At 45.9% G+C, this 23131-nt stretch overlaps 1 protein-coding gene across 1 annotated transcript in view; it reads left to right on the forward strand.

Moving 5' to 3' along the window:
- Nucleotides 1-17483, forward strand: part of RALGAPA2 (Ral GTPase activating protein catalytic subunit alpha 2) — a gene marked incomplete at its 3' end in the record, with an annotated part of 131040 nt that extends 113557 nt beyond the window's left edge. Inside the window, exons 38-39 of the mRNA XM_081998643.1 lie at nt 3073-3194; nt 17335-17483. Of these exons, the coding sequence (XP_081854769.1) occupies nt 3073-3194; nt 17335-17483 (271 nt within the window). The remainder of the gene's footprint in view (nt 1-3072; nt 3195-17334) is intronic.
- Between the last annotated feature and the right edge of the window lie 5648 nt (nt 17484-23131).

The raw sequence follows: 23131 nt of genomic DNA on the forward strand, positions 1-23131 counted from the left end.
CCTCAAAATACACTACTTGGGATTCCGGGGTATCTGACAGATGACTGAGATAGTGATGCCTACAGATGATTCCGACATAAACAGAATTAAGTAGCAAAATGGTGTTTGTGTTTGCATATAAGAAGCACAATTTGAGTAAGTCACAGGACAAAGATTTTGTGTGGGAGATCAGATGGTATCTGTGATGTCATGCTGCTTTTGTGACCTATATTTACAGGTTGGAGGTATTTTTCAAAGGGCTCTTTACAGCTTGTTATGTTCCTAATGCCTCCATTAAAATTCCTAAACTTCAGTAAACTTTAGTTGACTACTTTTTTTTTAATCAATTAAAACTATTTTCCCTAATACGTGTACGTATTAAAATAGGGATTGCAGAGAGTTTAGTTTAATTTTCCTGCAGTGACTTAATGCTTTTTAGATTGGGCTGTAAGTGAAAATTAGTACCAGCATCTTGCTTGCTGCCTGTACGGCAGGAGCTGCTGCACTGTCAGGTGCTCCTGGTAGTCGTGCCTAGGGGAGCCTGGAAGAGACGTAAGGAGTGCGCTGAGCTGAGAAGGGTGAAGCGGTGAAGTGGAGCCGGTTTATGCAGTGGTCTTCCTCGCCAAGCCTGTGGTATCTGCACCTACTGCTTTCAGCTTTTTAATCTGCAAGAGCAGCACGGAATTGGGATCTTCCTCGTACGCCCCTGAAGCTGCTGGTCGATCTGCACGGCTCTCTGGACCTTGGCTTAAACTCAGCTTAGTGTGTTATTTTTCAGATGCCTCTCCTGTAGCTGCCCAGCTGTTTGGCTGAGTGCTTTTTTTTCCAGTCTTTTGTGTGGTTAGGGGCATCTTCCCGCTCATAAATAAGGCTTTTACGAGGTGTAAAGCTAACCTAGTCAAAATCTCCCTCGCTCTCTTTTTCCATGCAATATTTAGCAAAATTGGTACAAACTTCTGGTGTGTTAGCAGTTGTTCTGCGCATTGTATGCTTATGTGTTAGATGTGCAAGGTCTTTCATTAAACAGCAGGATATTATTAGGCATAGCATGAAAAGCCTTTATAGTCTCCCTGCCTTGTTTAAAGCAGGCCCATGAGCAGACCGCAGCCTAAAAGGCTGCGCAATGAATCGAGCACTGATGGCCGGTCCGCAGGCTCAGGTGGTCGTCAGCCGCGAGTTTAGCCGAGCCCTTTCAGTAATTTGTCACGCCTGGGTCTGTTCCCGCTGCGCCAGCACGTGCCAGCTCCGTGTCGGAGGGGCTGTTCGCCAGACGGCCACGCAGCCCCCGCGTCCCGCTGTTAGTGGGGCCGGCGCTCGCCGGCCGCGCGCTCCGCACAGCCCTGGCAACAGCCGAGCGCGCTGCAGAATAAGCATCTTCATAATGAGAAGTGAATGGCATCCGTCAGTCCCTTTAGAATAGGGCCCAGGCGTGTGCCTCCTCTCCTAGGAAGTTTGGCAGCCTATTCATTAACAAGAGTCATCAGGAGTTCAGCCCATAATAGGGAGGCAGCCCCAAACGCAGGCGGGCTAATGCTTGCGCTATCAGGAATGCGTTCTCCTGGGCTTAGGGAAAAGGGAGAGAAAAACTAAGCAAATAACGCTGTCAGCAGGTGCAAACTCTGAAATGCTATGTATTGATTTTCTTTCTTCAGGCTTCCACGGGAAGTTTATAAGAAGATTTATCACATATCAATCCTCCTCTGCTAGCATTAAAAGCAAAATTCTTTTTTCTTCTTTCTTTTTCACCGCCATGCCTATAGGAACTTGCATACAATTAAGACGCGCTTTGCTTATTCCCCTTGAGGTAGAACACTAGACCATCATGTCCTATTTTTAAGTACCACTTTACTCTGATTTTTTTTTTTTAATACTGTTTCAGGGTGTTTTTGTTAATGTAATGAAAGTCACAAATGGCACTTCAATATTAATTAGTAATGCTTTTCAATTTTAAATACCCTCACCCACATTACGTTATCACTGGTGTTACTCTCGCTGCTCCTAATTTCTAAATCTAAATTGGCCTTTGCTCCTGTATAAGTCTTGCGGAGTTAGAATGCGTTTCCCCGTAACAGAAACACAAAGAGGATCTGAAAACTTTTGTTTTAAATGAGGAAACGGAGAATGAGACGTCACACTGGCTCCTGCGAGCGTTAATTCGTGAGGTTCTTCAGCCCATTGTAGATTTGTTTCAGACGTTACCCTGTTATTGGAAGTGTATGATTCACCTTCTGAGAAAACAGAAGCTGCACACAAAAGGAAAAGATTTGCTTTCTCCGCTGTGAAAAGCTGCCGCAAGCAGGGGTCCTATTAAGACAGCTGGAAAGTTGCTTCAGCTTGTTACGCTTGTAAGTTTTATTGGTGACTGGTTTTTGATTACACATTTGAATGCTGTGTGTTCTAGGTTGCCGAGTTTTAATTAAAAGGCAATAGTCTTGATTTTACATTGCTTTGTTGTCTGTATTATGCAGACTATAATGCATGCAAGTTGTGGGGTGACTTTTTCCAACGTGCATCTTTTTTTAGGATACATAAGATTGCACCTTCTAGCACCTGCCTTAAGTATAAACTTCAGGCTTTCAGGAACTGTGTGTGTTACGGTTAATTTCTTTTAAGAAGTACAGTGATCAAATAAATATGTGGGGGCTTTTCTCCTCTGTCCTGTAGCTTGTTTCTCCAATCTAATTGTTTTTCTAGTCTGACAGGGTCATTGTAATATGAATATTGTGTACCAGGAGCTTTCCATAATGCCACAGCTTGTCTGTTAAAGTTGTGCTTTGGTTGAAAAAAGCCTGTGGTCTGGGGGGTTTGCTTCTGCCCTCGGTAACTTTAGCAATCTGTCGGGTCTACTGAGTCACTGCTTTTCATTCATGAAGCTAAAATTATTACCCTTAATTTCAAGCCTTTTAAGTGTGTTCGCTCCTCGTTGCTCGCGTTCAGAACTGTTAAGCAGCACTGGGCAGTTTTGGTCCCCTCTTTTCCATCCCCGTGTACCGCTTGGTTAGTGTTGCCGTGGATGCGAAGTGCTGGTGTTCGTGGATGTTGTGTAACAGCATTTAATTCTGTGCACACATTTCCTTAACCTGGCCATTGCAGTTATGAGGAGAGAGCTCTGTATCTCGAAGCAATAATCCAGAACCATAAAGAAGTAATGACATTTGAGGATTTTGCCGCTCAGGTCTTTTCTCCTTCTCCCAGCTACTCCCTCGGTGGAACTGGTGAGTCTCTGCACGTTATTCTTCTCTCTAGCACTAAGAAGCACTTGAGCAGCAGATGTACACCTGTTTTTTGTAGATAAATGCTTGCAAATTTAAGACAACCATTCTTCCCCTGAATCAACTAATGAATATCAAAAGGAATGATGACATTCATTTTAATTTGTTTTGCATCAGAGCTATTCACTCTGCTCCTTTCTTCAGCTATCCTGTTAACCCCCGAATCTAGCAAGGTTAATGAACTTTCTCTCAGTAATGTGCTCTGGTTCATTCAGGAGTGTGGATTTCTTGCTGAGCTGGGAATATGCTGTTCAAAAGCTATGCCTGAATCGGTGCTTACTTATCGAAAAATAGTTCCTCACAGTAGAAGCCGTTGCTACTAATGCTAAATGGGGATTATGCTGCTGAGATACCAGGGTCAGGGATTAATACAAAAGAAGTGTAAGAACGGCGTTCTGTAAGAAAATCATAGCAGCGTGCAGTATGCTAACACTTCCCCTAAATATAGATGAGCAAATTTCAGGCTTCCTTCCAACACCTGGCCTGGAACCTGTTTGGGGTTTTTTTGGTGTATGTATGGATATACGTGCACGCCTGTATGTATATACACACACATTAATGCTGATCATCGTTCATCAGCCCTACTGAAAGATGAACAGGTAATGCTGAACTCTGTGAATTTATTCCTTATGTGCCCTACCGAGATTTTAAGTTAGCGTGCAGTCAGTAAGATATGAACCGCTACTTTCCTGTTTTAATTGAGTTTAAATAAACGCCTCCTGAACGGAGGCTTTGACTCTGAAATGCAGATTTCTAGTACCCTCAAGATTTGTTTTTCCAGCCTCCAAAAAGTATACGGTTGCTGAGTGGCGGACTCTCTAACAAAGATTCCTTAATCCCTTTTTTACACTCATAGGGTGAAACCGGCACTTTCTAATTATTCCCTGCTATTCTTTCGGATTGTTTAATAGATTATATTTCAAACCTGTATAAATGTTGCAGGACATCTGCTCTATTTCTCTTTAGCCTGACTTGTTAGCAAATATCTTCCATCTAAACTGAGAAATTGAAGGAAGAAATTAAATTTACTAAAATAAATCACTTACAAATAAAATCAGCCGTGCATCATTGTTTAACGTTACTGGCTCCAATCCTCGAGCTTTCAGAGCTTTGTTAGGAGATAAGAGGTATATGCATGTCCTTGCATTGGTCGCCAGTAGCAGCAGGCAGAAGGCTTTGGAGATAAGCAAGCTGGCAGAAGTAAAGGGGAGCTGGTGCTATTTACATAATCGCGCCTCTGCTTCCTGGAGAGGCGTCAAGAAACACAGGGATGGCCTCTATTGATCTTTGTTGAACTGGAATACTAAACAACATTAGAAAAGCTTATAACTTAAAGCTTTGATTAATGTTTTCTACATGAAAAAGTAGAACAGCTGTGAATTAAATTCTTTTATACACTCTGCCAAAAGTCTGAGACAAAAAAAATTATCAGTTCCAATAGAAATGGAGATTTCATGCCCAGTGTTGCTAGCACTTTGAATCATTTATCTGTTGACGTATCAGCAAATAAAAATGTAGATATATGGACGTATTTTACATGTTTTGCTCTATGCATAACTGTATTTAGTTTTCACCTTTTTACAGCACAGAGTGATCTCATTATATACAAATTTAGTTCGACAAGCAAAGACACAATCATTTGATAATACCATGGTCATACTTTCTGAAGTCCGTGATATATTTTGTATGCCAAAAATATTTACAATGATTCCTAATGTCTACTTGAGTTTTTCGGAACACTGTTAAATCATTAGTACCTGAATGCATTTTTTTATTATTTCATTATTTTATTTTATTGGTTTTTTAAAGAGTAAAACCTGCCACAGTCAGGTCCTGATTTTTGGATTTCCGAATGTCAGAATTTATTTCACGCTCACGCAGAAACTCAAGGCCGGTCATGACTTCTGGCCTCAAAGGCTTTGCTTCAGAGAGTCTCCTCAAGTTACATACCAATTTACTTGCATATTTAGTCGAATATTGCCACGAGCTGTGTCAGTCGTTGCCACTAGGATGTATTTTCCATCAAACGCCATCCTGGTAATCAGCAAGGAGGCTGAATGAAAACCTCCCAACGCCGCCGTCAACGGCGGGCGGCAGCCGCCGCTCGGGCAAGTCCCTGTCCCACGAGCAGGGAGCCTGGTGCGGGGCTGCGCTGGGATCACGAGCATCCGCCTCAGCCTTGCCTGTTGCCCTGTTTGGCGTGGTTTAGATTGGCAGGGTACTACAGGAAATAAAGAACCAGCTCGGGTGCAATTTGACTAAGTTTGCAGCCATGTATTCACCCCTATTAATGAAAAACTGTTCTGGAGCCGCCAGTTCCCCTGTCGGCGTGGGCACAGCTGGGGGCAAGCAGGACGGGCTCGGGCTGCGAACGGCGGCAGCTCTGCGTTTTCCAGCGTGCAGCCTGTCCCCCCATGCTGCCGGCAGTTGGCCCTCCTCCAGGCTTAGGAGGAGGATTCACCTGTCCTGTATCTGCAAAATCGGCTGTCTGCCGCTTAAGAAGTATGGATGGCATTTTTCTTCATGTAAAAGGGGAATTTCTAGTCTGAAACACAAAAAATGAATCATGGAGCAGTGAATGTATGGAGCTGACACAGGCCTGTGTTTCCCCTTCTCAAGTAACAAGCCATCTGATACTACTAGCCCTGCCTAGCTTAAACTTTTCAGGTAAATTTAAGATTAATTCTCTTATGATCTTACTCTTAATACCACCTAATTGTAGTCGTGTTATCGCTGCATATACATGTGCACGACAGAAAGGGCCAATGAGTAGTACGCCTTTTATTAAAATTAAGATTGGTTTTAGTAGTTAACACAGTATAAGAAGCAAATCAAGACCATTAAATTAATAAAATATGTAGCTGTTAGTGCCACACACTATTGGTTTATTATTAACTATGATCTATTTATTTCAACTAAATGTTTTTATGTTTTCTGATACTGCCTCTAGGGATGTTTCCCCTAGATTCAGGATGTGGGTTTCTTGAAGTATGCCCTGGCTTAGTCTCCCGTACCACAAATGGTCTTGCAGGTGCTACATTTTATGCACAAAGATCGTCCAATTGACCTCTTCTGCTGTTTTCAGCAGAGCCTTAAACTCCCTATATGTATCCATGATAGCCCTGTATATCTTAAACGTTGAGAACGCAGCCTGGTAGGCAGAATGGACATCCCTGAACTCATTTAGGGGATGTGCAGATTAGCAACAAAAGATGAGAATACGGTCCTTTGTTGTTAAACTGGTACATTACATGCTGTATTTTAATTAGGCTGGGTATGAGAGTCAGCCCAGGAAATCCTCAGTAATCCAACACTATTGAATTATTCTTATCCTTTCCCTCTGCAGATTTCTCCCGTTTTAGAGGATGGGGTTTTAAGCTGCTATCCTTCTCTGTTCTTACTCCTTCCGCCAAAAAGCAAACCAGTTATTCCACAAAATACTTGTGTGTTCTTTAAAAAATCATAAAAATCAAACAGGCACAGATACAAAAGTGTTCCAACTTTAATTACCTCTGCTGACTAAAAAGCATTTGTTGGTTTGTTTTTGTTTGTTTGTTTTCATTTAAGATCAGAAGCCCGAATCGTGTTAACCCTTAGAAAATGGAAGTAGTCGGACACTCCAGAAGGGAAAAGAGATCACTTTTCCACCAGAGGAAGATGTATATTTGAGGGTTTTATACTTACAGGGTAGATTTCTACTTTCAGGAGAACCTACAAACCTGCTTTTCAGCAACGTAGGCTTGCAGTTAGTGCTTCAAAGGGTTAATTGAAATGGGCACACTTGACTGCTGAGAGGACTGATCTAATCACTGCCATATCCAAGTGCATCTGTTCACCATGAGGTCATTCTTGTGCATGCTAATGATTTGGAAAATAAAGCATAATGCTTGACATTATCAAAAAGGATATAGTGTAAATCTTTGCTTTTTTAGTTGCTAATAGCTATTGTGGAATGAAACGGCAGGCAAAAGCATCTCGGATTATTGCTTTCCATTTTAATTTTTTTTTTTAAAGCATTGTTTTCAGTGGAGTGTCAGGAAAACTGTGCTGGAAAACTCTGACATGTGGTATCTGTTGATAAATGGATTCTTTAATGAATATTATAGCATTGCCCAGGAGCAACACTTGAGTTGAGGAACTATAGATGTTTTCAGCGTTCCCTGGTTTTAAAGCCTTGGAAGCTGTGCCTGCTTATTTACATAAAACTGAGATTTTGCAGCCTTTTTGTTGAAAAGGTGACACATGCTTTTCTTTTGTCTCCAGACTTTTACATGCATAAATTTCTTGTAGAAAATACTTGAATGTACAACAGGCGAGATTTGGTTTATTTTAAAACACTTTGCTAGGTGTTGAGCTTTATCTTTCCCACTTTAAAGCAAAAGGAATATTTCAAATGGCCATGTGATTTTAAAAAATATTTTTGACAGAAACAAAACCAAACCCTTGAGTAACTGTTGTTTTAAACAATCTTATATTCTTTTTAGTGCTAACTGAGCAGCGATTCCTTTTGGTTTTGTTTGGTTTGTTTTTTCTGGGTTTTTTGACTTCTTTGTGCATTTTCCTTGAATATCTGTAGGATGGTTTGTCAGCTCTGTGTACTAGGTGGCATAAAAGTCTCTCCAGGTTCTGCATAATATTTTTGCATATTTTTAGGGAAGCCGGATGGAGCTGAACATTAAAAAAAAAAATACACATTTGAAAATGAGTAGCTGTGCCACGATATTACAGCATCTGCAGAACATGCCAAGTGTTGGGTTTGATCAATAGGACAGTGTTTCCTGAAACTGAAAAATCAGTTTCTAGTAACTGGGACTGCGAAAATTCCAGACTACCCTGGCAGCTAGGAGCCCACTGCTCAGCTGTTTCCACTGCTAGAAGAGGCGGTGCTGCAACCATCTGGCAATTGTTACCGGCTGGACCGGGACGCTGCTGGGGAGCTACACGCGGCGCTTTGACGCGGGCTACAACCTCTCTGCCGAACCCTTCCTTTTCCAGTCCCAGCTTTGCCCTTCAGTGTGGAAGGAAGCACAAGAAGTTAAGTCATTGGCACAGAGCTCGTTACGAGGTCTGCGTGAACTTGGTTCTCAGGAAGCGAGAAAGAAAATGTGCAATCGTAAGGTGCCAGACGTTGCAAGTGTAGAGATTGTCCAGGCAGCAAACAAAGAGGAGAAGCTGAGGGAGGTGGAGCAGAGGAGTGGGAAGAGTTACCAAAGGAGGCAGGACTCAAGGTGCTGCTTTTTTTTTTGTTTTCCCCTTCCCTGTGAAGACTATTCAGGAGGAGGTGCAGGGACCTGACCTGCTTCCCCCCCCCGTTTGATCCAGGTAGTTCTTATAGCAATAAGAACTGATCTTCAACAAACTCGAGCATCTTTCACTGCTGGCTTAGCGGCCTGTCCCAGCCAGCTGCTCGGGCTGCCTTTGGAGGGATCCTGAAGCTGCACAAGCGGACTCAGGAGGTGTTCCTTACCCCTGTGGTCTTGGTTATCAGTGATCCATGTGTGGCTTTCCAGCCCCTCTTCCACAGACCTACCGCCTGCCTGGACTTCCTCACTGCCACAGGAACGTGCAGCGCCCAGCAACTGAACGCCACGCTGGGGCGGCTTTCAGCACCGTCCTGTCGCGTGCGTCTAACTCCTACCTTGTACTCGTCAGCAGAAATGGCAGTTTCATAACCATCCCTGTCACCGCCAGCCTCAAAACCCTTGGCTCAGAAATACGGCGCTCTCCCATCACTATGTTCCTTCTGTGGTAGCTACCAGCTCACCTAAGAACTCGCTGAGGCGCTGTCTGCATCTCGGCGTCGTGAAGAGGCAGAGCCCAGTGGCGGGTGGTCCTTTCCTGCTTGGTGAAGTTGTCTCTTGGCCTGTGGTAGCTGCTTGACAGCAGAGAATGAAAAGGTGCCAAATGAAATTTTCAATTGAATCAAGCATAACTACCTGATTTAATGAAGGAGGAAAGTCAGGATGTTCTGCAGAAACCCAAAATTTATCCTTTTTCCCCAGAAATGCCTTTCAGCGAGACACACGGAACAAATCCATTTCGGATCTTCCATTACCTCCTTCCTTCCTTCGCACTTAGGGAAACACGCATGAGCGTATTCAAATAACACAACGCAGCAATTCTGATCCACTTTCTGGATCTTTTAATGGCAAAACTGAGAAATCACAATGGTTTCTGTGACGACACACGGATGCTATAAGCAAAATCATAATTTTGCTGAATGATGCAGTAGTGACCGAATGGAAGCGCATCCCTCCTCCCACAGGAGCACTTGTTAGTCGCGAAGACAACATAGAAATCAGAAATGCCGGTTTTCCTCTTTCAGACTCAGGCAGTGAGTGAAGTTCTTTTACGGGCTGTGGTGTCTTCCTTAATTCATTAATTTGCTCATGCGTTTAGCAGTCTGAAGAGTTTGAACACCTTGCTGGTAGTTCTACAGGAAGGAGTACAGAGGAAGCTCCTGCATCCTCAATACACCATGGGACTGCTCCCATGCCTTGGTCAGACCCTTCATGTTTTTAAAAAGTTGAAAGCTATGCATATTGACAGTGTGATAGTTTGCTTTTTTTCATGAAAGAGAAATACTTTCTTGAATTGGTAAAATTCTCAGTGTCCCTGCAGGGGTTAGAAATGGTCTATTATTAAACAGGGCAAAGTCATAGTAAATACCATGAATTGTTAGGCGGCGTCAGCTCTGTACCCACTATTGCTCCTCTGACCTGAACAGTAGACTTACACCTGGATGTAGACTTACACCAGGATGACCAGGCCTGGTTCAGAAGTGTACGAATCCGTGCAGAATGGTAAGGAAGTTGCATCATTGCTTTGCAGCTCCCTGCGAAGCAGTTGCGGACTGCTCTGGGTGCCAGGGCAGTTTTTCCCTTTGCCCACCACCTATGAGGGCATACAGCCTGGACCTGTCCCCTGAGGCTGCATAGCTGCCGGGGTTCCTTCTCCCTCGAGCCCAGTGTCACCTCAGGACCTACAGCGGGGAAGGGTGTGAGAGCATCAGGGCTCTCAGCCTGGGCCCTTTCTTTTTTCCATTTAATTGATTGTCTCAGAGGGAGCTCTCCCAGCTACGATCTCTGGGAGAGGGGATGGCAAGGGAGGGCTTCCTCACTAGCAATTAGCACTGGGATGGGAAAAAATATTAGCTTGACGGGCCTCTCTCTTCTGCCGGGTGACAGCTCCAGCTGCTCGAGCTGTCAGCTCGCGAGAAAGCTGCAGGCGACGTGGCCCCTTTGCATTTTTCCTCTGCGCTGACGCACGTCAGCCGCGGCGGCAGAGAGAGCCCATGCGGTGCCGTCCTGCCCGCCGCAGGCTGCCGGCGCCCGGGCGGGAGGCTTTGGGCGGTGGTTTTAGGCTGCACTAGGCGTGATATGCCTGCGTGCAAAGAAGTAACCACTAACACTTGCTGTGGTCCCTCTGGCTGGCTGACCAGGGCAGACTAATTAGCAGCTGCTCCAAGTCACGACTAATCAGAACTTTGATGCCTATGTTTAAGGTTTATTTCCAAATCTCTAAAAAATCAAGGCTGGGTAGGTGATGGTGTCAAGCACTCATCACCTGTGCTGGGAGCTGAGTGTGCTTTTTTTAGGGTTCTTTCTGCCCTTGATTAACCTGTAGTTTCAGATTCTTCTTGAAGCTTCACTTACAGCTTTTCAAGGTGCTGCTTTTTTTATTTTTCATACCCAAAAGACAGTGGAGCAAACTTCCTCATTTACCAGCGTTCTGGCTGTTGCAGCACCTCACTTAGGGTCTGATGTGGTCACGGGAAGCAGGTACAAAAACTGCCCTTGCCTCCCGCTGGCGCCGTCAGCGCAGCCTGCCCTCCGCGGCACTGGCTCTGCAGCGCCGGCAGGGCTGAGCTGTCCCCCCACACCGTCCGAAGAGCAGCCTTCCTCCCACACTGGCCCGAGCCTGCGCTGCTGGTCGAACCTCCTTTCTTCTGCAGCATTGTCACGGGTTTGGGGGAAAAGGGGCTGTGTAAATTCAGCTGATAGGAAGGATCTCCAACTAGTGACGTTTTGTGCTGTCGCCCAGCTGCCAGCCTGCGGTGGCTTCCAGCCAGCACACCCGCCCATTCTTCCAGGGCATCCCCTCTGTTGCTGCCGAGGTTGAACCACATCGCCTTTGGGGTTTGCTCAAAGACGTAAGGTACATGAAAGATCTCGATGCAGCTTTAAAACAGCTGTCGCTCCTAACAAAATATGAAATATTTTAACAGCTCATACCAAATGTGACGAGTCACCAAAGGGCTGCGTGGTGTAAGTGATCTGATCTCCTACATCCTGCAATGCAGTTTGTTGCTGTATCTGCCTTTCGGGCCATTGGCATTTGAACATGTGTGGTTTTGCATGAACGCTGCTTTTTCTTTTAGTGGTAATTTCTTCAAAATACACCCCCCCTGAACATGCAGGCTCAGGATGCTGCTCATATTGTATTTTCAGCCTTGTCCTTGTGAATGGAAAGCCGAGCATGTCAAAATGCTAAGCGGATTTACTGCTATGATTCTCTCCGGAATTTTACTACCTTCACATTTACTGGGAAAGAAAACAAAGATTTCCACAGACCTGTCATGGCTGATAGGTTAATTAGGGGGGGATAGGTCATGGCCTGTGTGAAAACTTCACGGGTCTTCTCAAGTATAAAGCTTCAAAATCCTTAATGATCACGCACGATGCTGTAATCCGTTTTTACATACTCGGGTTACACATTAAGACCCATCTTTCTTGTCTTTTTCTCGTGCAATAAGAAATGTTTACCAAGTAAGAGCAGCAGCCTTGTGCTTGGTTTGTCAGATCGGTTCCTCCCAGGTTAGCAAGGGCAATGTGGGAGAAGGAAAAGGCCGTCAGGGTGCTGCTTTTCTTCTGGGCACTAGGAGGGTGGACGACCACAGCCACATCCCAGCAGGAGTTCGTTAGGTTTCGCCTGCCCCTCGCTAAAAACAGTTGGGTCTGGAGCAGTGCCCGGCTTCAGAGACGGCGCAGAATAATTATGCAGAGATGACGTCCAAAAAAATAAACCTAATTTCAGGATTCTGCAGTAGCCCCTTAAACGTGTGTGTGAACATGGTTACAGGCTGGAAGGGTTTTCCTACTTGCACATGGGGATGGAGGCGAGGGAAGGGCAGGCACAGGAGAAATCGCAGTAGCCTGCCGCCTGGTTTTATCAAATGATTCCTGTGGGAAGTTTCCACAGCAGTGAGTTGCTGTCTTTTTCATGAAATTTTCAGTAGCATTATAATACACAAATTATATATACCCTTCTTGTTGTAGTTCTTAAAAGCAAACTCGGCAGCCCTGCAGCACATCGGTCAGGATCATCTATCTGGTAAAGCTGTGCGAGGTACCTGCTGTACGGCATCATTAAATGCTGTTGCTGAACGTATTGTCAACTTGAAAAGCTGATCTGCACCCACAGAAACACTGCAGCCTTCTGGCGGGCTGGTTGGTTTGGTTTGGAGAAAAACAACTCTGGCATTACAGCACCCATGAGGGAGCTGACAGAGAAGATGCTTTTCGTTTTGGTTGCTGCACGTGGTGTCCCTGAGGAGGGGTCGGCCTGTTTTGGTGAGGAGTTGCCCCCCGCAGTAGTTCAGCTGCACGATGAGAGCGCCGTATTGCTCTTGCCCTGGCAGAGGTCCTGCCTGGTTTGTCCATAGGAAGTCCAGGAAGGTGTTTCGCCAGTGCCAGTATTGCTGTGCTTGTGTGTATGCTGAGGAGCGGGGAGAGGGAGTTATTTTGCTTTCAGGAGTGTTCGTCTGCTTCACAAGAAGAGAAATTGCTAGAAGCTCTTTCCTTCCTAGAGCACATGCCCTGGTGGCGTACAAGAAACCAGATTTGCTCTGTTCAGTAGATTTAAAATAAAATAAGGTATCTATCTCTAGCTTTCCAAAAGATAATTCTCCATTTGAAGTGTAGTTTTATCTGTATTACTAACTGAATTTTTAATCTCCTCCTGCAAGGAACATAGTTTAAAAACTTAAGCCTTCATCACTGTAAAACATTTGTATTTGTACCTGTAAGAGACTGGAGAGGCATCTGATCCGTCATTCACGTGCATCTTAACTTGCATGTAGGTGTATGGCTGCCCGTGATGCGGCTTTGCATGTACAAGTGACTTTCCATTCGTGGGAGGTTTATGTGGCCCGGTTACGTGTATGTTGTTCACTTTCTGGCCTTTTTTAACCTGCCTACAGTGTAGTAGTGGTTCAGCTCTCTGTGAAGCCTCAAATTTTACCCAGTTTGAAACTGTACGGCCACTAACAGTGTTGGAAGTGTTGCTGAAGTAAGAGGCTGCTGAAGTCCCACAGAACCATATCAACATGTTTGGCAGAAGTTGAAGGGAAATGGCTGCTCGTTCCAATTTTTGCCAACATTTTCTCCCACTATTTTTTCAGTCAGCAGACCAGCAGGGGCACGGAAGAAGCCTGCGGGTGCTCATTTCTCTCCAGGTCCCTGAGGGTATCAAGGTGAACTTTCTATCCTGAGTTGCCCTCACAACTGGTGCCCACTGTGTGCCAAAGCTTGCCGTGACCCTCGCGGCCGGTTTCCACTGTGCTGGGTGCCTGCGAGCAGCCAGCCTGACCTTCACGTGAGCACGATGGGTGTGCTGTTCCTGTATTTATATGATTTTGTGTTCTCTCCCTTTAGATTAGAATATGTAATGGTCTCGTTACGGTAATTGCTGCAGGTAAGAGTGATGCTTCCCACAGGCCCCGCTGCTGCTGGCATTGTGCTCCATCACTAACAGCTCCCCTCCTTCTTCTCCTCTTCCTCCTCCTCCTTTTCTTCCTCCTCCTCCTCTTCTTCCTGTGCTGGGTGCACAGCTGCGGCGGCTCTGGGGCTCTCCAAGTCTGTCTCTGCCTGTCCCTGTCGCCACCGCCCTACCTCCTCCCGCTCCCCGCACACCGAGCCCCGTGGGGCACCGGCCCCTGCCACGGGGGGAAGCATTTTGGTCACGGCTGGGCCTGTTTGCGCATGTGCTTGTGGCCAGGGCACCACGGGACGCGACTGGGGATGGGGCAGCTACTGGCTCCGCAGCGGCGCTTGCCCAGAAACCAGCGTGACTTGCAGGCAAGAGTTGCTGTGCAGCTTTTGGCGGGTTTTTCCCCTGTTTTGCAAATTTTACATGTTTGATTTGTAAATGTTAAGCACTCCGCTGATCCACCCGTGAGCCAGAAACTAGTATTTTTTTTATTTACTACACCATGGCGGAGCTGCTGCTTGGTTTCTACAACTTAAAATTTCACATTGCCTGCGTGCCCTCTGAAACAAACACAGCAAGAGAGACAAAAAACGCCCCTCCTCCGTATCACGGCAAAAAGAACAAGATTTAAGCCTCTCATGAGCATCTTAACATTGATACAAATAGGCCGCCAATTTTCCCAGGCATGTGCCGGCGGGTGTCCGCAGCTCCGCTTCTCTCCCTAGCACAGCCGAGAGCCTCGTCTCTGAACAAAGTTGCAGGCTCCCCTTGCAAGGCAGCCAAATAATTAGAGTTTGTGCCAGACAGCTTGCAAGTGGAATTATAATATTTGTATGAACGCCTTTATCTTTTGTGGTTATTACTTGCTCACTCTGCAGCTGCTGTCTCCCCATCAATCAAGGCAGTTTCGGGGGAGCTGCAAGGCTGACTGCATAGCTAAGGACTCGCCAGCAGAAAGTTCGGACTGAAGGAATGCGCCGGCTCCCGAGGCGGGCGGATGCTGCGGGTGCTCCCGGAGTGAGGTGTGCCTGGCCGCACCCCCGCCTGCCGCAGCCCCGCTTTTCCTGTGCACAGGCAATGCATTGTTCAGCGCTTGCATGAATATTGCTTGAGCTTGTCCATTTGGTGAAAACTGTATTATTTTGACCATCTGCCATTCCGCTTAACTGCAGGAATGTAAAGTACGACACCTCCCTCGCAGCCCTTCCCTCCCCCACGCTTTTCTCCCCGCGAACAGCACCACAGGTTTTGTTCTTAATCCAAAACTGACAGCTCCACATTTTTCACAGAAAATGCCTTTACACGCTAAGTCGCATTTTTCACCTTTTTTTAATGCGATATTTCCTGTTCAGTCAATTGTCTTGGAAGTATAAATCTGGTAAGTAAAGATGGCCTTTGAAATGCAAACGCCGGTTTGCAAACCGGCTGTGGGACTGGTTCAGCTCCAGCCAGACCTCAGCATTGTTCCGTTCAGGCTTTGAGCCATTCAAGTATCTAGAGTTAGCCAAAGCATGAGGACAAAGTTTTAACCCTTGTAGCGAGGAGCTAGAACGCAATGCTGCGGGTGCCCAGCAAACTCCATGGAGTTTCCAGGCATCGTTCCCGAGAAGAGGATCACAGGCAAGTTGTTAAAACAGCTGGAGTGGGGTTGCTGCCATTCCTAGTGATGGGGTGGGAAGAGGTTGTAGTGTTTGGCATGAGGTTTAAAATGCCCCGAATCACTCAAGACGCGTGTTGAAAACGCAGCTGAGTCAACCTGGGTCTTTGTTCTTGGAAGGTAAATTGAGTCCCCGGCACTTTACTGCCCGCAGGGCCCTGCGGCCGAGACCTTCCCCATGCGTTCCTGTCCGCCTTGCTGAACCAGAAGCATTTCCCGACATGTTTCCCAAGGGCAAGGCTCGCCCTGGCCATGAGTGAGGTTGTTCCTGCTCACTGCTGCCCAACAGGCAGCTCAGCCACCGGCAGCTTCAGCCGAGGCACTGGCTGTGTTCTGGTGCGTTTGAGAGTCACCTGGGCTAATAAAGTTGAAGGGAGTATTAAAGATATCCCTGTAATCGTCAGTCACGTAAACTAACAGCAAATAATGGTGCACCATGAAAATATAGCTGCTTGTTGGGTTGGAAGTAGGTTTGTGCTGCGAAACGCAACCGTCAGTCCGGAGTTCAGAGGTGGTCGCATGGCTGCTGAGACTGGCCCCGACCTTCGGCCTCGGCTTGGAGACTTCCCCCCTACTCCCCACAGGCCCGCAAGCATCTGGCTGGGAGGCTGTTCCTCCGCCCCACCTCTAATGCAAACCTCCGTGTTAAGGCTTAGAGAGAGAATTGTAACATGGTTTAGAAATACAGTACTCCAAGGGAACTGATGAAATGACATCCGCACGCCTTGGGACAGGTCAGAACCCCAGCAGCAAGAGCAGGGCTGGGTTGCAGCATGTGTGTTCGTATTCCTCAGAGCACCATTACAGTCGCGCCGGGGAGAGGCAGGAGCTGCGCACACACCTCAGCTTATTCATTTACTTCTTAGTTTAATAGCTGTATCCTCATCTGTTCTCATTCAGACAACCTATTTGGCCCTGGCCTCTAGTCGTAGTCGCCTGTGGGGAATCATTGAGATGTAACTTAGTGGTGTTGAACAACAACGTGTAAACACATGTAGACACTGCCACAGCCATCCAGGTTCCCCAGCCCATAGATGAAGTTCTTGAATGGTGGCCATGAGCGCACCAGTAACAACGGGTACTTAGTGTCCTGTTTAAGTAGTGCAACTAATTACAAAAACTGGGATTCTCTGGGTTTTTTTATCAGAGGCTAAAACACCTTCCGGGTAGCGTTTCCTGAAAGCATTCACACTATGGAAACTCGTTTCCAGCTCTCAGTAGTAGATTAAATACAGAAAAGCTGTTTAGTGACACACAGCAAAAAATATTTTTTTAATATAACACGCATATAACACACGCTCAAAAGAGACATTTTTCAAGTTATGTGGGTTTTGCTGGAGCTTCCAGGGAGCAGGATCGGTGCCTCCGCTCCTGCAGTGCTGGGCTACTGCAGTGCTTCGCTGTGGGCAGCTGCCCGAAGGGGGCTGCTGCTGGGGCAACTCTCGTGCCGAGTACACACGGCCTGGCCACTTCTCACTTCTTCTGAGAGCTGGCAAAGAGAAATTCCTTACGTCTCCAGGGAAGTGCAATACGGCGGCTCCTCAGCTGCCTGGGCCAAATTTCTACCACAAGTGTCAAGTTCACCTGAGCGATACCCAGGATTAATTTGGAGGAGGAGGTGGAGAGGGGCTGCATTTTGCTGAGCAGTTATTCTGATGCAGAGACAGGCAGGTTCTTTCCTTACATTATTTTTTCTCTGCCCGTTCTGTTTTCCAGGCTGCCTCACCGCAAGCGCTGACCTTGCTGTCGCCATAGGAATAGAGTTAGCAGACGAGACCTCGCCCGCGTTACCACGTGCCTCCAAGAGCAGGGTCTCTGGGAAGCTTCGCCGCTCTGCCAGCGCTCTCAGCAAGTCTTCCAACTGAGGTGCTGCGGGAGCAGAACTCTGGCCAAGGGAACTCAAGAGACCTTAAAATAGATAAATTATTTACTGCGTCTATAGAACTTGCAATTTTGGCGGAGCACGTGTTGAAGGGGACGGGCGAGGGTTTTGTTCTGTAAAACTGCAGTTCTCCTGTATCCAGACAGGCATGACCGATGATCAGAGATCACCTGCATTGTCATCACGCGTTTCACTTGACCATTTCCATTGCAAAGAGCACGAAGGTCATGGGAGCTCTCATGCTGGCATGTCATCGGGCTGACGGCAGCACACACTTCTCCCCGAGCACCTGTGCACAAGTACTGGTGTCGCAGCAAGAGGACACGAACCAGTACCGAAACCAGTTAGTTAACATAACTTTAGAGCACTGCTTTTAGTCATTCCGGTCAACACTTGATTGTCTGTTAGGGAATTTTGTCTAAATAGAGATTTTTCTCTGACTAGCCACGTAAGAAATGTTCCCCTCCCCTGGAGCGCCAGTGAATGATGGAGGTGCTTTCCAGTCTGTGTTCAACCCCTCTGTTGTCTGTGGTCATCCAGCCCCGGTTTTGTGCCTATAGCTAAGATCTAGTGATCATCAAAGAGCTGATTTACCTGAAATTTGGGAGGGTACTGCCGGTGTCATAGAGTGGCATTGAAATCTGTTTAATCATAGTATCTTGTTCAAGGTCATATGTCACTACCTGTGACACTGCCACGACTATTCACCATGGTTTGAAGAGTCAGACAGCACACCTCTTGGGTTAGCACCTCACTTTGTTGCAGCATCAGGGCAATACTCTGCAACCTGGGGCGTCTCCAGTTAGAACAAAATAAATCTGAAGGCTTTCTGAGGAGGTGCAGTGTCCTCCTGGCACTTTGTGTAGTAAGCAAATCTTGTATTTTCAATAGGAAATGTATTTCAGTCTGCGTGTATCATCGGTTTCTAGGGGCGACAACTTTTTACATCTTAAAAAAAACCCATATTATAAAAACAAGAGAGATCTGAGAGACGTCCTGCAGCCACTCGGTGTGAACGAGGATGGCCAGACCAAAGGCAGAAATCCGTCGACACTCCACTGTGAGGGGACTTGTGAGACACAGGCGCGCAGCAGAACGTGGGCCTCCGCCCAGCCGCTGCTGCGGGGCCGACGCTGGGGCTGGGCGCCATGTTCAGCCTGGGCTTCCCTGGCCCTCGGGGGAAGTGTTAGCTTCATTTGTTTGGTGTTTTGAACATCAGCATCTTACTGTTGTCAAGTGTTGTGTCAGACCCCACCAGCCCTCCTAACCCTCCTCAGCTCTGAGTCGTGTTCTTGCTTTTTGTTCTGTTTTTGTTTGTTTTGCTAGTTGGCATTCAGATGCACACCTCTCAACTTCATGTGTAAGTGAAGGGGAGTTGGTTTTCGGTGAAGCAAAATGCACAAGCGGGCCACCATTTCTTTTGCACTTCTACTTAGGTGTTCTCGTGAACGTCTGCCTGTCAGCGTCCAGCCCTGTGACTTCCCTGTAAGTACGGGATACCAGTTTATAAATCCTGCCAGCGGTGCTGAGGTAGCTCAACGCTTTGTGGTGGGCTCTGCGCAGTGGGCTACTGGGTCGGAGAGGGGCAGCCAGCTCAGCCTCAGGTGCCGCCGGGGGCCCTTGCTGCCCAAACACAAACCTGGCTGGCACGCCGGGACACGGGCGACGCAGCTGTCCCGCTGGGAAGGAGCCTTGTTTGCTAAGGGTTTTGACTGCCTTTTGATTTTCTGCCTCATATTTTGGTTTTGCTTTCTACCGACTGTGTGTCGGTAAAGGAAATCAGAAAATAGAACGTGTATTTTAATTTATTTTCAGGACTGGATAGGCAAGGCTGTCTTGTTCTTAGTTATCCTGTAAACGGTCTGAAATAATTTCAAAGACGTTCTTCTGAATAAAAGACTTTTCTCGTTAAAGCAATATGCATCTCTAATTCAGGGCAGAATTAAAACACTGATGAAAATAGTATTTTCCTGATGTCAAAAACCTAAAAATGTTAATTTGTAAAAATTCACCTGTGGTTTTGTACTAGGAACTGGATAACGACGCTGTTCTGTTACCCCTCACAAACTTAATAAACCTTAGCTCACAATAAAATTCTTAAAAGAGCAGTAAGAAGGTACATACCTGCGTGGTGTGTGTGGTGTCCGTGAGGCAGGCGGTGCCATGGCTGGGCAGGCGCCCTGCCTTCCGCCCATCCGATGATGCTGGCAGCTGCTCCCCGCCGGCTCCTGGCCATGCGCCATCGCCGGTGGTGGCACCTGGGCCCAAGCAGACGGAAGATTCAGGCTGTTGCAGGTGTCGTGGCTTTGAAGGTCTGGTTCAAAAGTGGTGGGGACGTTTGTTGGAGCTGGCATATGCAAAGTGATGGCACGGGGTCACTGGTGCGGATTTTGCCTTCCCACAGCACACCAAGGACTGCAGCCGCACAAACTGCTGCCAGACGCGTAACCAGCAACGTCATTTCCAGGCTCCAGCTCTGTTTGGCTAAACTTTCAACGCCGCACCACGACCGAAATGAAGGCACTCTACAAACTGACACCTTGCGTTCGCCTGATTTTATTCTTTATTCGGGGGGCCCTGGAGCTGCAGCAATGCTGACTGCATCCCCCTGCAGGATACCTCCTGCTGGCCCCAGCCCTTCCCGCTGCGCGGGGTGACCGGTGTCCTGGTCTTGCCCTCACTGGGGACACGCTGCCACCGACTGTGGGCTAAAAGGGAAAGAATGAATGGTTTTGTTGGGATGAATCCTGCCCAGCTGCTGCTGAAAATGGCTTTTGTATGGCTAGGGAGCAGCTTCAGGGCAAGATAAGAGGATTTTAACTTCTTCTAAAGAATAAAAGTTGGTTGCAGACTTGTGTCCTTACTAAAGCGTCTTTACTGTTGTCACCGTTCATAAGGGCAGGCCACCTGAAAGAGACGCAGTAAAAGATCTTTAAGGTTTGCAATGTTTCGGCCCACGTGGCGCCGGCGCATTCCCGCAGCGAGCAGTGACGACCGAGTGAGCTGGGGCCGCTCGCACTCCGCCCGACTCGGCCTTCATGGTAAGCTCAGCCCCACGCCCACGGGGTGCGCCTCTGCTGTACCTTTGTTGTCCCTTGGCTACAGACTGTTCTTTTTTATTTTGGGTTTGGTGGTTTTTTTTTTTTTTTGTTTGTTTGTTTTTTTGTTTTGTCCTGTCCCCCGCCACAAAGAGTCCTTGGCCGGCAGCGCTGCCATCAGAGGGGCTGCTGCAGCTCATACTTAGGAACCTTCATTACAGCTCTCAGGCAGCAAGCACACATGTATTTGATTGGTATTTTCAACGCGCCGGCCCTTTGGCTGAGCGTGGAAGCGGCTGGTCCGGCGAGCGCCACACTCCCGGCACGCTCACCCTGCTGAGCATCCTCGGCGGCTGACCCAGCTGGGCGGGAGCCGCAGAGCCTGCGTCGCAGCGGCATGCGCCACGGCCGCTGCTGAAGGGGGCTCGCAGCGGTTTGCTAATAATAATTACAGACCATTACAAAACCCCAGAAGACATCACTTACTTTACTTACATACTATTCACTGCAAGAAACACGTGATGACGCGGCTTCCCTTTCTAAGCCGTGTAATGCCTCGTTGCTGAGCGATTTGCATGAGCATTACAAACAGCATGTTTCTAATGGTGATTTTCTACTCTGTGGAGACGTTACTTAAGGGGGTCTGCGCTCTCAGTTGTAAGTATATCGGGGTGCTTATGGGTTACTGCCCACTTAGGCCAGTGGGAAGGCAGTGGGGAAAGACGCTTGGAAGTGTCTTTGCTGAAAAGAGATGACAAAGTTCTCACTTAAATTGCTTTCAGGTGCTTTAGTCAGAAATGGGGAATTCATCCAAAGGGCTCCAGCTAAAGCCCTGAATTTCTCCATTTGGAACAGTAACTCGACACACTAACTAGGCATTAGGAACCCGGCTTCCGCCCCTCTTTTGTAAGGAGGATCCCTGCCCCAGGCCCAGCACTGGCCCCACTCACGCTAAGCTTCACGAGCAGCCAGGAACCGGCCGCTTTCGCGGATACGGGTGAGCAAACTGTGCGAGATGGGGCAGCTGGAGGCACCGCCACTCTGGACAGCCAGGGAGGGGCTGGGGTCACACTGGCGCCTCCCCGCAGGAGCACGCGGGGGCCTGGCACGGCACGCGTGGGCATGTGGCCGTGGGCTGAGTCACCCCATGCCACCAGCCCACAGCCGCCCACAACAGGCAGACAGGCATTAAAAGTGTAAAGTAAAATAAAATAATACAGAAATTCATTTATACCTACACGTAAGTATGCTTAATATATGTATTATACTATTGCCGTATCTATTAACATGTTATGTAAATATTATATAAAACATTATGTTTTATGTATATTATGTTATGTTTATTATATGTCACAGGACATCTAATTGTATATCTAATATTTCATATTTATTATATGTCATAGGACATCTAATTGTATATCTAATATTTCCTATTATGTGTATCGATGTATACATATATTATTAGATATATTAGACATAGTATATATTATATGTATTAAATATACATGGATAAAATGTGTATAGAATATTATATTACAATAAGCATATTATAATCTATGATCTGCAATTTATGTATTATGGCATGTATATAACATGATATACAGTATAGAATATACAGTATACTATACTATATGTACTGTATAATATATTGTACTTTATTCATACGTTAATAGCTGTTTATTAATTTTATCAAACTATGGATTATAGGTTTTGTATCTACTATATATTACATACACATTATATATGTGTATATACATATACATACATACCTAGTATACGCTTTAGATATATGTCCACATTACTATATAAACTATAACTTTCCTATCTAACCTATAATATTGTATGCACAATATGTATGCAGTGCACTTTTATTAAAAACTTATATAAGAAAAATTGTAGTTATATAAATCATCTCAGCAATGTATGAATAATATATTTAATAGATTATATAATGATTGATAATACATACTATATGTTGCATAATGCATATATAATATGCATCATTGAATATTCAATGCACTATGTACAACACCATATATAATACTATAGATTATAGATTATGCATAACGTGTGTATAATATATATGTTATGTATGTATATGTTTGTGCACCTATACATATACCTGCGTATGTACGTATGCAGGTACATATACAGCACTGCATTACACAATGCATACTCTGTACTCCGTACTATAGTCCTGCAAAGCTAATAAAAAATCCTATAAGACAATATTATTTAATTATCTGAATATTGATAATGTACCAATAATTATATCTAATGCATACAAAATAGTATGTACTGTATATACTGTATTATAATATGCATTATATAAGACATTATATAATCTATAATATACCTTTTATACAATACTGTATATTATTGTACATTATATATTATACTACATCATAGCATAACATTATATATTATGATATAAATTGTTATGATATATTATGTGTAATATTCACTGTACTACATGTTACTACATACTACAAGTATACTACAAGTATACTTATATGGGTAAAAGGAATATAATTTGTATATTTAATTTATGTAGAATTACAATTTATTATACATAATAAATTATAGATTTCTT

This window comes from Phaethon aethereus, assembly GCF_964289735.1.
Source record: "Phaethon aethereus genome assembly, chromosome: 3".
Taxonomy (NCBI): Eukaryota; Metazoa; Chordata; class Aves; order Phaethontiformes; family Phaethontidae; genus Phaethon; species Phaethon aethereus.